The sequence below is a fragment of the Giraffa tippelskirchi genome, chromosome 1, assembly GCF_054371585.1.
Source record: "Giraffa tippelskirchi isolate mGirTip1 chromosome 1, T2T-mGirTip1v1.2.pri, whole genome shotgun sequence".
Lineage (NCBI taxonomy): Eukaryota > Metazoa > Chordata > Mammalia > Artiodactyla > Giraffidae > Giraffa > Giraffa tippelskirchi.
In genome coordinates, this window is record NC_137275.1 from 177,032,235 (window position 1) to 177,045,540 (window position 13,306).

General features: G+C 40.8%; 1 protein-coding gene and 1 long non-coding RNA gene across 30 annotated transcripts in view; one reads left to right on the forward strand and one right to left on the reverse strand.

Moving 5' to 3' along the window:
* The window catches only part of LOC145512912 (uncharacterized), a 67,428-nt gene that overhangs the window by 33,539 nt on the left and 20,583 nt on the right, over positions 1 to 13,306 (forward strand). The window lies entirely within an intron of this gene.
* LOC145512800 (protein SPATA31F3) overlaps positions 1 to 13,306 on the reverse strand; it is an 84,906-nt gene that overhangs the window by 18,591 nt on the left and 53,009 nt on the right. For 5 of the 29 annotated variants that reach the window (XR_014058811.1, XM_081507306.1, XM_081507253.1 and 2 more), the window contains exons 1-2: positions 821 to 1,048; positions 274 to 310 (exon numbers count right to left, since the gene is read on the reverse strand). The exons of 5 other annotated variants lie outside the window; for them this stretch is intronic. Coding sequence is in view for 19 of the 24 variants with exons in the window: in XM_081507306.1 (XP_081363432.1) it covers positions 274 to 310; positions 821 to 964 (181 nt within the window). In the remaining 5 variants the exon portion in view is untranslated. Of the gene's footprint in view, positions 1 to 273; positions 387 to 772; positions 1,049 to 13,306 lie in introns of those variants that run through there. 19 more of the 29 variants (XM_081507273.1, XM_081507233.1, XM_081507284.1 and 16 more) reach the window with 7 other exon arrangements.

Sequence of the window (13,306 nt, forward strand, 5' to 3'; positions counted from 1 at the left end):
ATGACCTCTACTGGGCCATAAAACTAGTAAATGACACAGTTGAGGACATCTCCCCTACTTCCTCTTCACTCCCAGGGGTAGGGTAGAGAATTCTGGAAGATTCCCAGACTCTCATTTCCCACCCAATAAGTCTTCTGGGAGGATCTGTCAACTTGGGGGATTGGAGCAATGGTTAGAGCACCCAGCGCCTGGCACCAGGGGTCACTGAGGGCTAGGGTCCATGGAAGGTTCACCCCCAGGGGAGGGAAGTCAGAGCAGAGACTGGGACTTTACCTCTCGGTGTTTTCTCTTTAGCCCTTTGTTTGACTTTCTGGTGACGCTTAAAGACAAAAGAGAGTGTGAAGCTGGGGCACTCTCTTCTTTTCATGTCTAAACGGAGACAAAACCTGCAAATATTTCCCAAACTACTTCTGTTTTAATTTTATATGTTCTGCTACCTTTTTCCCTGCTCTACCTTTTTCACCCCATCATTTCCTTTCTCTTCTTATTTCTGATTCATTTCAAAGCTCTTCACACTCCATACCTCCACCCCCATTCCCTGAACAAGTTCTGTGGGGAAATCAGAATAAGACAAGAGAAAGAGGGGAATGGAATAAAGGACGGGTGGTCTAGTAGACAAAGGACTTTAGCCATCCAAGGCCCTAAAAGTCCACCAGCCGAAAGGATCACCCAAATCTGAAGGTGTACTGGGATCCAGTCAGGAAACTTCCTCCATTTAAGAAAAAAAAAAAAGCAAGGGTAAGGGTAATGAGAGACAGTGAAGGGATAAAACCTTGTCTGAGGCTTAATTGGTTCAGTCATGGTCATAGTGTTGCCCTACCCGGCAGCAGTTCCTGTTAGGTCCCAACTTTAAATCTTGGTGGTTCTTTTTCACTTGCCAAATAATTAATGCAATAATAATGATGGAGCCATAAGTGTAAAAGGGATATCCAACATCCCACAAAATAAAAGTAGGGCTCAACATAATCTAAACCTTACTAGCCATCCCTCTTCCTAGGTTCCTAGGCTTTAAGGATCTTAGAACCTAACGCCTCCAAATTCTAGACCTATCGTCTCTGCCTCACAGAGCATAGAACCAAACCAGCAGACTGCATCACAAAGCCCTCCTGTTTCCTAAGTCATGCATGGCATCACAGACCTTTATTTGTCTAGGAGAAGCTCATGTGACATAGTGTTAAGGTGAGGGTGTCTGGTTGACTACATGGGTTACAGAGCCTGAGCCTAAAGATGCCGTCACAGGAAGCAAATACTCCTTCATGCCTTCTCTATTCTCTCTATCCTGATGGCTCAGCCTTCAGCTCTCAGATAACAGTCTGGTATCTATCCCCAGATAACTGAGTCTTTATGTACACTGTGTGCCCTAAAAGAGAGATAATGGATTGGTCAGACAAACTCCATGAACTATATATATCACTGTTCTGAGAAGATAACTAGGAAACATACAAGAGGACAGTGTATATATTATCCTGTTAAGTATTGGACAGTGAAGTTTGATGTCACGGGCAATAGGTGGGCAGTCATGAAAAGGACTGTGACTATTGTGACAAGAAAAGGACATAGCTTCTGTTCTTTTAAATAACTTTCTGAGAGTTAAAGGAGTCCTCCAAGTCTGTGTGATCAAGCTTTTGATGGACGAGAAGAAACTGTAAACAGTGCCTTCCAAGGAGGACCATGAATGAGGCTCACTTCTGGAGCTTGGTTTTCCAGAATGGCCTTTACAGATCTCAGTAGTATCCTGTGGAGTATCCACTCATGGAGGTGGGTTACTGGCAAGACTAAGGACCACAAACTTGGGCTCTTGGGTTGAATCCACCATGGCTGAAGTGGTTGGCTGAAATGTTTATGAAAATCTGAATCTGAACACCTTTAGGCAGGTCAAGCTTTTTTCTGTTCAATCTTAGTACCCACCATCCCCATGTCCACTGATGTGCATATTAATGTTAACTTCATGATCCCTGTCAACATTGTGATATGCCTCCAAGACTCCAGGATTTCTGAATTTCCTAAGAAGTTCTTGCCCTGATGAGAATGGTCTTATAGCCCTCAAATTCTCAGGCTCAAAATCTCTGAAGAGGCTAAATGGTCCTTCCTCCAGCATTCAATCTACCACTGAACTGGTGTAGTGAGCCAACAATCTGTGTTCATCCCTAAGCTGTCCAGTCTCAAAGTACAAAGACATTTGAGTTATATTACCTGCCTGCTCTCAAGTCACTTAAAAATCTAGTTTCAAAGACAAAACTAACTCACAATCAAAAATCCACCTTATTAAGAGTTGAATCAGGACTTTCCTGGTGGTCCAGTAGTTGAGAATGCAGGGTTCAATCCCTGGTCCAGGAAGATTCTATACGTCAGGGGGCAACTAAGCCCATGTACCACAACTACTGAGCCCATGCTCTAGAGCCCAATAGCTGCAACTACTGAGTGCTCTAGAGCCCATGCTCCACAACAAGAGAAGCCACCACAATGAGAAGCCTGCACACCACAACTAGAGAATAGCCCCTGCTCGCCACAACTAGACAAAGACTGTGCACAGCAACGAAGACCCAGCACAGCCAAAAATTTTAAAAAAGGGTTGAATCAAGAACCAGCATTACTAGGAGCTGGGAAAGAAGGGTGTAAGGTGTTATTTAATGGATACAAAATTTCTGTATGAGAGGATGAAAAGGTTCTGAAAATGGATAGTGGTGATGGCTGCACAGCACTCCGAATATACTTAATGTCACTGATGTACACTTAAAGGTGGTTAAAAGAGTAAAGTTCATGTCGCGTATATTTTACCACAATTTAAAAAACAAAAGGCTAAAAAAAAAACAATCATTGGCATGAGGAATTTTTTTGCTATCTATAAGGAAGAATATTCTGAAAATAATTTGGCAAAGAAAAAGATTACTGAATGTTTTTCTTCAATGTCCTTTTTTACAGAACAAAATAAAAATAAAATAGATCCTTAAATTTAAGATAATTTAAGAAGAGTCTCACCCTGAAAATGGGATGAATTTGAGCCATTTCAACATTTTTCCTGAACTTGTAAATTCCATAATACAGGAATGAGAAGACATTTCCAGTTAAAGAGAACTGAATGACAGGTTGTGTATATGTGTTAGTCACTCAGTCATGTCCAACTCTTTGTGACCCCATGGACTGTAGCTTGCCAGGCTCCATGGAATTCTCCAGGCAAGAACACTAGAATGGGTTGCCATTCCCTCCTCCAGGGGATCTTCCCAGCCCAGGGATTGAACACAGATCTCTTGCATTGCAGGTGGATTCTTTACTATCTGAGCCACCCAGGAAGCCCGAATGACAGGTTCTTAACAATTAGTTAAAAAGCAGCTTGCATCGGCTTTTTAGCAGCAAGTCAAGATACCTAAAAAGTGACTTGAATTTTTTACGATTGTCATTATTCCTCCCCAACCAAGCTCATGCTTCCTGCTTTGTGCTGCTGCAAGCACTCTCAGTCTCCCGCTAACCTGACCCAGTGTAGCACTGTGTGGTGCTCAGGGTTCTCCCCTACCCCAGGCTATAAACGTAGGTAATTAATAAACTTCTATCAGTCTTATAGGTCCAGTGTCAGGTGTCATACTTTCAGACATCCCCAGGACCCCAGGGTTACCAATGGGACAAAGAGGAGGTGCACACAACACTCCATCTCCTACCCAACCCACTCCTGCTTCTTGCAGCTGCTGCTGCAACTTTGCTCAGTCTCCCATTAGCCTCTTTGCCCCAGACAAAATCATCAAATTTGGCAAACTTGGTACCAGCTCCAACCAGTATACTGTTTACCTTAAAGATAATCCACGGCCACCATCATCCCACTAGGCCATTAAAACCATCTGCTACAGACTCCTCTACTGCAATTTACCCAGGCCTTGCTCTTCCATCTCAGAGCTGAGGAGGTAGAGCCAAAGACAACCTTATGCCTTTCTACAGACCAGATCTTTAGTACAGGCTTATTTATTGATCTGGTACCTACTGACAGAGGGTGCTTGTGTGAATGGGACAGAAGGATCAGCGTCTTCCTAAACAGGGGCACATTTGCATAATGAACACACTGTCATTTTTGATGATGTGGACATGGATTGTCACATTTGCCCTTCCTGCCACACGGTTTACCGTGAATGGCAAACAAGGGAGATGAAGTACATCAAAGGCCTCAATGGACTCTGGAGGGCTACACAACTGCAAAGGATTCAGATTTTTCTGTTTTGAGAAAACTTGCTAAAGCTGGAACCTGCTCTCATAATAACGCTATAGCGCCACAATTATAACAGTAGAATTTTCTTCAGGAAACTGTTCAGGATTACTGATTCACATGCACCATGGGTCATATCATAGCCCAATTAAGAAAAATCCTCACAGGACACTAGTGTGATTTTGTCCCTCCACACAAGCCTTATGAAGGAGCTTTGCTGTGTCTCATTCTCAGAAAACACTAGTGAACATCTTTAGATGTCTCAGGTGATGGGGACAGAGAGGCACAGTTGCTGCCATTCAGAAGCAACATTTTTAGACGTTAGCATTTTTATTAATGCCCAAGTGTTGGACAGGGAATTAGACAGGAAGTCTCAGAGAAGTACCAGCAAGACCACCAGCGCTCCACAGCAGTCACTTTGCTATGGAGAAGTGTAGTAAGCAGATAGAGGCACCAGAGGGCAGCACTTGCCTACCCAATGTGTCCCAAGGAGTCCGTGACAGAAAAGGCCATCTGTTCCACTGACTCCCAATCCTGGCCTTACATCAGAATTACTGGAAGGCTTGTCAAAATATAGATTTCCTGGCCTCACCCCAGACTTAATGAATCAGAACTTCTAGGAGCAGGGTCTTACAATCTATGTATTCAATAAGTGTCAAAAATAATTCTCAAGCAACAGAACACCGGGCTTTAGGTGTGTATTTGGGAGCAACAGGACTCCAGAGAGCAATAGTTCTTCCTCCTACCCCAGTTTTATTGATATACAACTAGCATGACATTGTATTAGTTTAAGGTGAGGTAAACAATATAATAATTTGTTATATGCAGGCATTGTGAAATGGTTAAGTTTAGTTAACGTTCATCACCTCACTTAGATATATTTTTCCTGTAATAATAACTTCTAAGATCTACTCTTTTGGCAACTTTCAAATACATAATATCGTTAACTACAGTCACCACACTATACAAACATCAGACCTCCAGAACTTATTAATCTTATAACGAATTCTGTACCTTTTGATCGTCTTCATCCATTTCCCCCACTCCCTCTCCCTGACCACCAAACTATTCTCTGAACCAGTTTGGTCTTTTATTTTTAGATTCCATACATAAGTAAGATCATATAGTATCTGTCATTCTCTGTCTTGAGATATAGTTCATTCAGCATAATGCTGTTAAGGGCCATCCGTATTGTTGCAAATGGCAGGATTTCCTTCTTTTTTATGGCTGAGAAATATTCCATGATATCATATTCTATATCCATTCACCTGCCAACAGATGCTTAGATTGTTCCGAGTCTTGGTTATTAAAAATAATACGGCAATGTGCATGGGTGTTCAGATATCTCTGAGAGATAGTGATTTTGTTTCTTTCAGATATATAACCAAAAGTGGGATTGCTGGATCAAATTTAAAGCAACTCTTATAAAAAAATTTCTCCTATAATAGGTGAGTTTGACCATCTCTGGCCATGACCTAATGTAGACAGTGGTCTATAACAGAAGTTAAGAATTCAGGAACACAAGGAAGAAAGGAGAATCAATCCTGACAGAGAAAAATTACTATGTGCCAGGCCCTTTACACATCACTTCATTCAGTCCTTATCATCAACCCAGACCCAGGTATTATTATCCCAAATTATATACGAGGAAACTGAATCACCTATAAAGTGAAGTTACTGCAGATGGTGACTGCAGCCATGAAATTAAAAGACGCTTGCTCCTTGGAAGAAAAGCTATGACCAACCTAGACAGCATAATAAAAAGCAGAGACATCACTTTGCCAACAAAGGTCCGTCTAGTCAAAGCTATGGTTTTTCCAGTAGTCATGTATGGATGTGAGAGTTGGACTATAAAGAAAGCTGAGCACTGAACAATTGATGCTTTTGAACTGCGGTGTTGGAGAAGACTCTTGAGAGTCCCTTGGACTGCAAGAATATCAAGCCAGTCCATCCTAAAGGAAATCAGTCCTGAATATTCATTGGAAAGACTGATGCTGAAGCTGAAACTCCAATACTTTGGCCACCTGACGCGAAGAACTGACTCATTTGAAAAGACCCTGATGCTGGGAAAGATTGAAGGCAGGAGGAGAAGGGGACGACAGAGGATGAGACGGCTGGATGGCATCACCGACTCAATGGACACGAGTTTGAGTAAATTCTGGGAGTTGGCGATAGACAGGGAGGCCTGGTGTGCTGCAGTCTATGGGGTCACAAAGAGGCGGACACGACTGAGCAACTGAACTGAAAGTAAAGTAACGTTAGTCTGAGGTCATATAGCAACTTAGTGGTGGATAGTTAGTTTCTAAACGCCACTAAGCCTTGCAACCTTCAATCCAATCAAATTGAGAGAATACAGACACCATATGATTATAAGATGTTTGAAACTTCAGTCTACTCACATGTCCAGTCATTTTTGAAAAGAAGGGCCACCGTAAATAAAAGGAACCTAAAACATGAGCCGAAGAGCAAGTCTGGGTCCAAAGCTGTCCAGTGTCATCCAGATCATACCTACTTCTCATCGGTTATGCCCCTCAGGCATCAGGCTCTCACAACCCGGTGATATTAGCATCTGAGTGCCCCATTCACACTCATGGTTTGATTACAGCCTCATCAAGTACCTTCTGACTAGAATGTAACTTTCAAAGGAAACAAGCCTATACAAAGAGAATGACCCGACCAGTAAGTGGGAGTATACCAGGTCCTTTGCGATTATATTCCCCAGTGAAAACTAATACATTAGCATGATGATTTATGCCTCAGACTCTTTTCAATTTAATTATAGTTGATAATTCAGTTTACATACAGTGGGTTTCCTGAAGAGACCAACTGGCTCAGAGAACCTTGTTAAGATGTAGTCTTTCTACTTGACAGCTGAAGAACACTTGGCTCCTAGTTCTCCCTCCTTTCCATTCCTCTTGGTTACTCTCCACCCTGCTGACCAACTGCAGAGGTAGGGAGGGCCATTCTAAACATCAAGCTGATGCAATGACCACAATTCCCAGCCTTCTCACAGGGGAGAGCAGCACCACTGCTTCTCAGCCTAAGCTGCCTTCCTCTTGTGTTTCTCCCACTAGTACAGTCAGTTCAGTCGCTCAGTCGTGTCTGACTCTTTGCGACCCCATGGACTGCAGCACGCCAGGCTTCCCTGTCCATCACCAACTCCTGGAGTTTACTCAAACTCATGTCCATTGAGTCAGTGATGCCATCCAACTATCTCATCCTCTGTCGTCCCCTTCTCCTCCCACCTTCAATCCTTCCCAGCATCAGGGTCTTTTCCAATGAGTCAGTTCTTCGCATCAGGTAACCAAACTATTGGAGTTTCAGAGTAGTTATCTGTTACAGACTGTTTATAGAATAAAGCATTAGGTGGGGGCAAAAAAGTTTATCCAGAGGTAAATTCCGGTAACTTTAAAGTAGGAAATAACAGTCAGAGAAGGAAATGGCGACCCACTTCAGTATTCTTGCCTGGAAAATTCTATGGACAGAGGAGCCTGGTGGGCTCCAGTCCATGGGGTCGCAAAGAGTTGGACATGACTGAGCACGCATGCACACACAAAAATATTCAAAATATCTCAGAATGTGTCTAGTACAGATAAACTGCTATTATGAGTCTCCTACAAAGAGGAGAGGGATTAATTTTGGCTGAAGTGATCTGGGAAAGCTTCATGATATAGAAAACAGCATTTAAACTGCTGCTTAAAGCAGAGAGAAGATTTTAATTCATGAAACTGGAAAGAGAGAGTGATCCACATGCAGGAGTTAGCACGCATAAAACTGCTGGTGCGTCTGTGTAACGGTATGTGGAAATAACAGAGGGATTTCTGAAATATTTATTTTACTCTGGGTACATTTTATTCTGTATATATTCAATCTTAATGAAGTGACGTTTAGATTTCATGTTGTCTTTGTGTGGAAACTGAGGTTGTGGATATCTCTTTGTGGGTGTATTTTTCTGCATCACATGGACGTGAACCGTAGAGATGGGTCTCCTGAATCAGACCATATGTATCTCTAGGTATAAATGTCTGCGTGGGTGCATTTCTCTACAGATTTTCTGATCTTTGTGGGTGTGTGCACATGCAGTCCTGAGGGGATGGGAAGGAAAGAGCAGAGGTGAAGAGAAGGAAGAGGGGAAAGAGAATGAGAAGCTGTTGAGGCGAATCTGTGTCTGAAGCCCAAATGTGAAGCTGCTACCCATCATTAGTATTTTAAATAGTTGATAATTGATGGTCCCATCATCCTTGGAAGTTCTTTTTCTAATAATAAAACATTTATTGGTAAAGGACAGCATCTCAAAATGCTATCTTTTATCCACCACATTCTATGTCTTTTCATTTGTGCTTCCTTTTATCCATTTTAATCCTCTTTTGGGATTTTTTTTCTTTTGGTGTCTTCTTTCCTTATGCTCCTAGTCCTATTAATTTCTTTGTTGGAATTTTGTCTTTCTGTAAGCTTTCCCCTCTCTCTTCTAACTTATGGAGCTAATACCATACCCTGGCTCAAAGGTTAAAGTGTCTGCCTGCAATGCACGAAACCCTGGTTCAATCCCTGGGTTGGGAAGATCCCCTGGAGAAGGAAATGGAAACCTTCCAGTATTTTTGCTTGGAGAAACTCATGGACGGAGGAACCTGGTAGGCTACAGTCCACAGGGTCACAAAGAGACATGACTGAGCGGACTTCACTTTCACTTCACTTTCATCCACACCCCAGAAAACAAAGGTTTTTAATTTGGGAAAGGGGTACTTCCTGTTGTACCCCTAACATATCTTTAAAGATATTTTAGATTTGATCTTAGGTTTTTATCTTCACTGTCACTGCCACAGTTAATTCAACAGATTTTAACTGTGTGCTTTGGTGTATGTCGACAGCACTGTTCTAGCTACTGAAGAAACAAGGGAAAAATGCCTAGAATAGTCAACCAATTATATTAATGATCATCTTTAAGTAACCAACTTTTCTTTTCTTCAGAGATAGGGAGAAAACCAGAAGACAGAAAAGTAAGAATGATTTAGCCCGTTTTTCCACGGGCATCTACTACATATCATCTTAAGAAAACTAAAGTAGCAAATAATTATCCAGTGAATTTGCATATTTTTTCATATTTGTTAATATACTGCCATTCCAAGAAATGAGGGTAAATCGAAATTATGTTTAGTTAGCAGTATATTTGCATCTGTTTCTTAGATATAATTCTGGTATCCAAAGATGATTTATTAATTAACTTAATCATTTGTTTAATTATTAGGCTCCTAAGGTTAGTTAAGGATCTGGAAATGTAATTTTAGCTAATATATCCTTATGAGTTCTAGAATTCTAAGGATTTCATAATAATTTCAGAAACAATGGCTTGAAAATCACCCAAATTTAACAAGTCATAAATTTACAAATTGAAAGCATTCAATGAGCCCCAAACAGGATAAATTAAAAGAAAATAATGTCCAGACACATCATAATCAAGCTTCTTAAAACCAAAGATAAAGAAATCTTGAAAACAATGACAGAAAAATATTGTTACAGTTCGAATGACTGAATTTCTCATCAAAAACCACACAGAAGACAGTGTAACAACATCTTTAAAGTGTTAAAAATCCATAATGCTGCTGCTGCTGCTGCTAAGTCGCTTCAGTCGTGTCCGACTCTGTGCGACCCCATAGACGGCAGCCCCCCAGGCTCCGCCGTCCCTGGGATTCTCCAGGCAAGAATACTGCAGTGGGTTGCCATTTCCTTCTCCAGTACATGAAAGGGAAAAGTGAAAGTGAAGTCGCTCAGTTGTGTCCGACTCTTAGCGACCCCATGGACTGTAGCCTACCAGGCTTCTCCGTCCATGGGATTTTCCAGGCAAGAGTACTGGAGTGGGGTGCCATTGCCTTCTCCGCCATAATGCTATAGCCAGTTAAAATGTCCTTCAAAAATGAAGATGAACTAATATGCACCCCAATGGTCATAGCAGCCATATTTGCAATTGCCAAGATATGGAAGCAACCTAAATGTCCATCGGCAGATGAATGGATAAAGAAGATGTTGTATATATATATACAATGGAATACTAATCAGCCATAAAAAAGAATGACATTTTGCCATTTACGACAAACAACCTTAAGATGACTAACTTGACTAACCTTAAGATGGATTTAGAGGGTATTTATGCTAAGTGAAATAAGACAGAGAAAGGATCTAAAAAAAACAAAACAAACTATTAAATATAACAAAAAGGAAACAGACTCACATATATAGAGAACAAACTAGTGATTTGCCAGTCAAGAGAGGGAAGAGGGGAGGGGCAAGATAGGGATAGAGGATTAAGAGGTATAAACTATTATGTATAAAATAAACAAGCTATAGGATATATTATATAACACAGGGAATATAGCCAATATTTTACAACTATAAATGGAGACTTATAAATCACGTTGTACACCTAAAATTTATTACATTGTACATCAACTATATCTTAATTTTAAAAGTATTAAAGAATGAAGATGAACTAGAAACATTCTCATAAGAAAGAAAACTAAGATAATTTAGTATTTCTTTCAGCTCTGAAAGAAATGCTAAAGGAAGCTCTTTGGCTGAAAAGACATGATCCCAGAAAGAAATGTGGAACTTAAAAAATCAAGGAAGAACAACAGAAAGGGTAAATGTCAGGATAAACAGACTATTTTTCTACTCTTAAGTATTTTAAAATACCTATGAATGTTGAAAGCAACAATTACAATACTGTATTTATAGATGTAATACATAAGATACTGATAAAGGGACATGATAAAGGGAAATTTGTGGTTGTAAGGCTCCTGTGTTTTACTTTAAGTGATAAAATATTAAATCTAAAAGGATTGTAAAAGGTGTGTAAATTATAATCACTGGAGCAACCACTAAAAAATGATGCAAAGCTACCTGGTCAAAAGCCAATAAATAAGTTAAAATAAAACATTAATATGCAAAAATTCCAAAAGAAAATGAGAAACACTGGGCTGGAAGAAACACAAGCTGAAATCAAGATTGCCGGGAGAAATATCAATAACCTCAGATATGCAGATGACACCACCCTTATGGCAGAAAGTGAAGAAGAACTAAAGAGCCTCTTGATGAAAGTGAAAGAGGAGAGTGAAAAAGTTGGCTTAAAGCTCAACATTCAGAAAACTAAGATCATGGCATCCGGTCCCATCACTTCATGGGAAATAGATGGGGAAACAGTGGAAACAGTGTCAGACTTTATTTTTGGGGGCTCCAAAATCACTGGAGATGGTGACTGCAGCCATGAAATTAAAAGATGCTTACTCCTTGGAAGGAAGGTTATGGCCAACCTAGATAGCATATTTAAAAGCAGAGACATTACTTTGCCAACAAAAGTCCCTCTAGTCAAGGCTATGGTTTTTCCAGTGGTCATGTATGGATGTGAGAGTTGGACGCTGAAGAAAGCTGAGTGCCGAAGAATTGATGCTTTTGAACTGTGGTGCTGGAGAAGACTCTTGAGAGTCCCTTGGACTGCAAGGAGATCCAATCAATCCATCCTAAAGGAGATCAATCCTGGGTGTTCATTGGAAGGACTGATGTTGAAGCTGAAACTCCAATACTTTGGCCATCTCATGCGAAGAGTTGACTCATTGGAAAAGACCCTAACACTGGGTAGGATTGGGGGCAGGAGGAGAAGGGGACGACAGAGGATGAGATGGTTGGATGGCATCACTGACTCGATGGACATGGGTTTGGGTAGACTCCAGGAGCTGGTGATGGACAGAGAGGCCTGGCGTGCTGCAATTCATGGGGTCGCAAAGAGTCGGACACGACTGAGTGACTGAACTGAACTGAACTGAAGAGGAAAGGAGGAACAACAGAGAAAACAGGAAAATGATATAATGTACAACTAAATCCAACCATTTTAATTATCATGGTGAATATCAATGGTCTACATATACCAATTAAAACACAGAAATTCTCACATTTAATTTTTAAAAGACCAAACTATTTATAATATGATAATTTCAAGCAATCTACTTAATAGATAGTACAAACTCTAATCAGAAAAAAAAACTGGATTGGCTTTCACAGTGTCAGAATAAGCAGATTTCAGAATAAGGAAAATTACCAGCAGTAAAGAGGAAAATTATATAGTGAAGAATGGGGCAAATAGCCAAGAAGACAATTTAAAATGCATACTCTCCTAAGAACCCAGAGCTCCAGAGTATTTATATGAAGCAAAAACTGATAGAAAAGAAACAGAGACAAATCCACAATATACTTGGACATTTAAACACTCCTCTCTCTGTAATAGGTGGATGGAAAATTAGCAAAGATAGAGAAGACCTGAACAATACAATCAACCAACTAGACAAGATGACATTTATAAAGCACACCACCCAACAGGAGCAGAATACACATTCAATGCACATGGAATATTCATCAAGATAGGCCATATTCTGGGCCATAAAACAAACATTAGTAATTTTTTTAAAAACTGAAGTTGTGGACTTCTCTGGTGGCTCAGCAGTAAAGGATTCACCTGCCAATACAGGAGACATGGGTTTGATCCCTAGTCCATGGGATCCTGGGGGCTTCCCTGGTGGCTCAGACAGTAAAGAATCTGCTTGCAATGCAGGAGATCCTAGTTCAATCCCTGAGTCAGGAAGATCCCCTGGAGAAAGAAATGGCAACCCACTACAGTATTCTTGCCTGGAAAATTCTATGGACAGAGGAACCTAGCAGGCTACAGTTCATAGGATCACAAAGAGTCAGACGTGACTAAGCGACTAACACCAAGGGATCCCACATGCTGTGGAGAAACGAAGCCCATGCACCAAAACTACTGAGTCGATGCTCTAGAGCCTGGGAGCCACAACTGCTGAAGCCTGCGTGCCCTGGATCCTATGCTCTGAAACAAGAGAAGCCACTGCAATGAGAAGCCCATGCATCTCAACTAGAAACGTACCCCCCACCCCACTCTCTGCAACTAAGGAAAAGCCCATGCAGCGATGAAGACTCAGCACAGCAAAAAAAAATAATTTTTAAAAAACAAATTGCACAGAGTATATTGTCTGATCATAAAAGCCTTAAACTGCAAGTCATTATTTAATAACTAGAAAGATTTCTGGAAAATCCCCAAATATTTGGAAATTACAA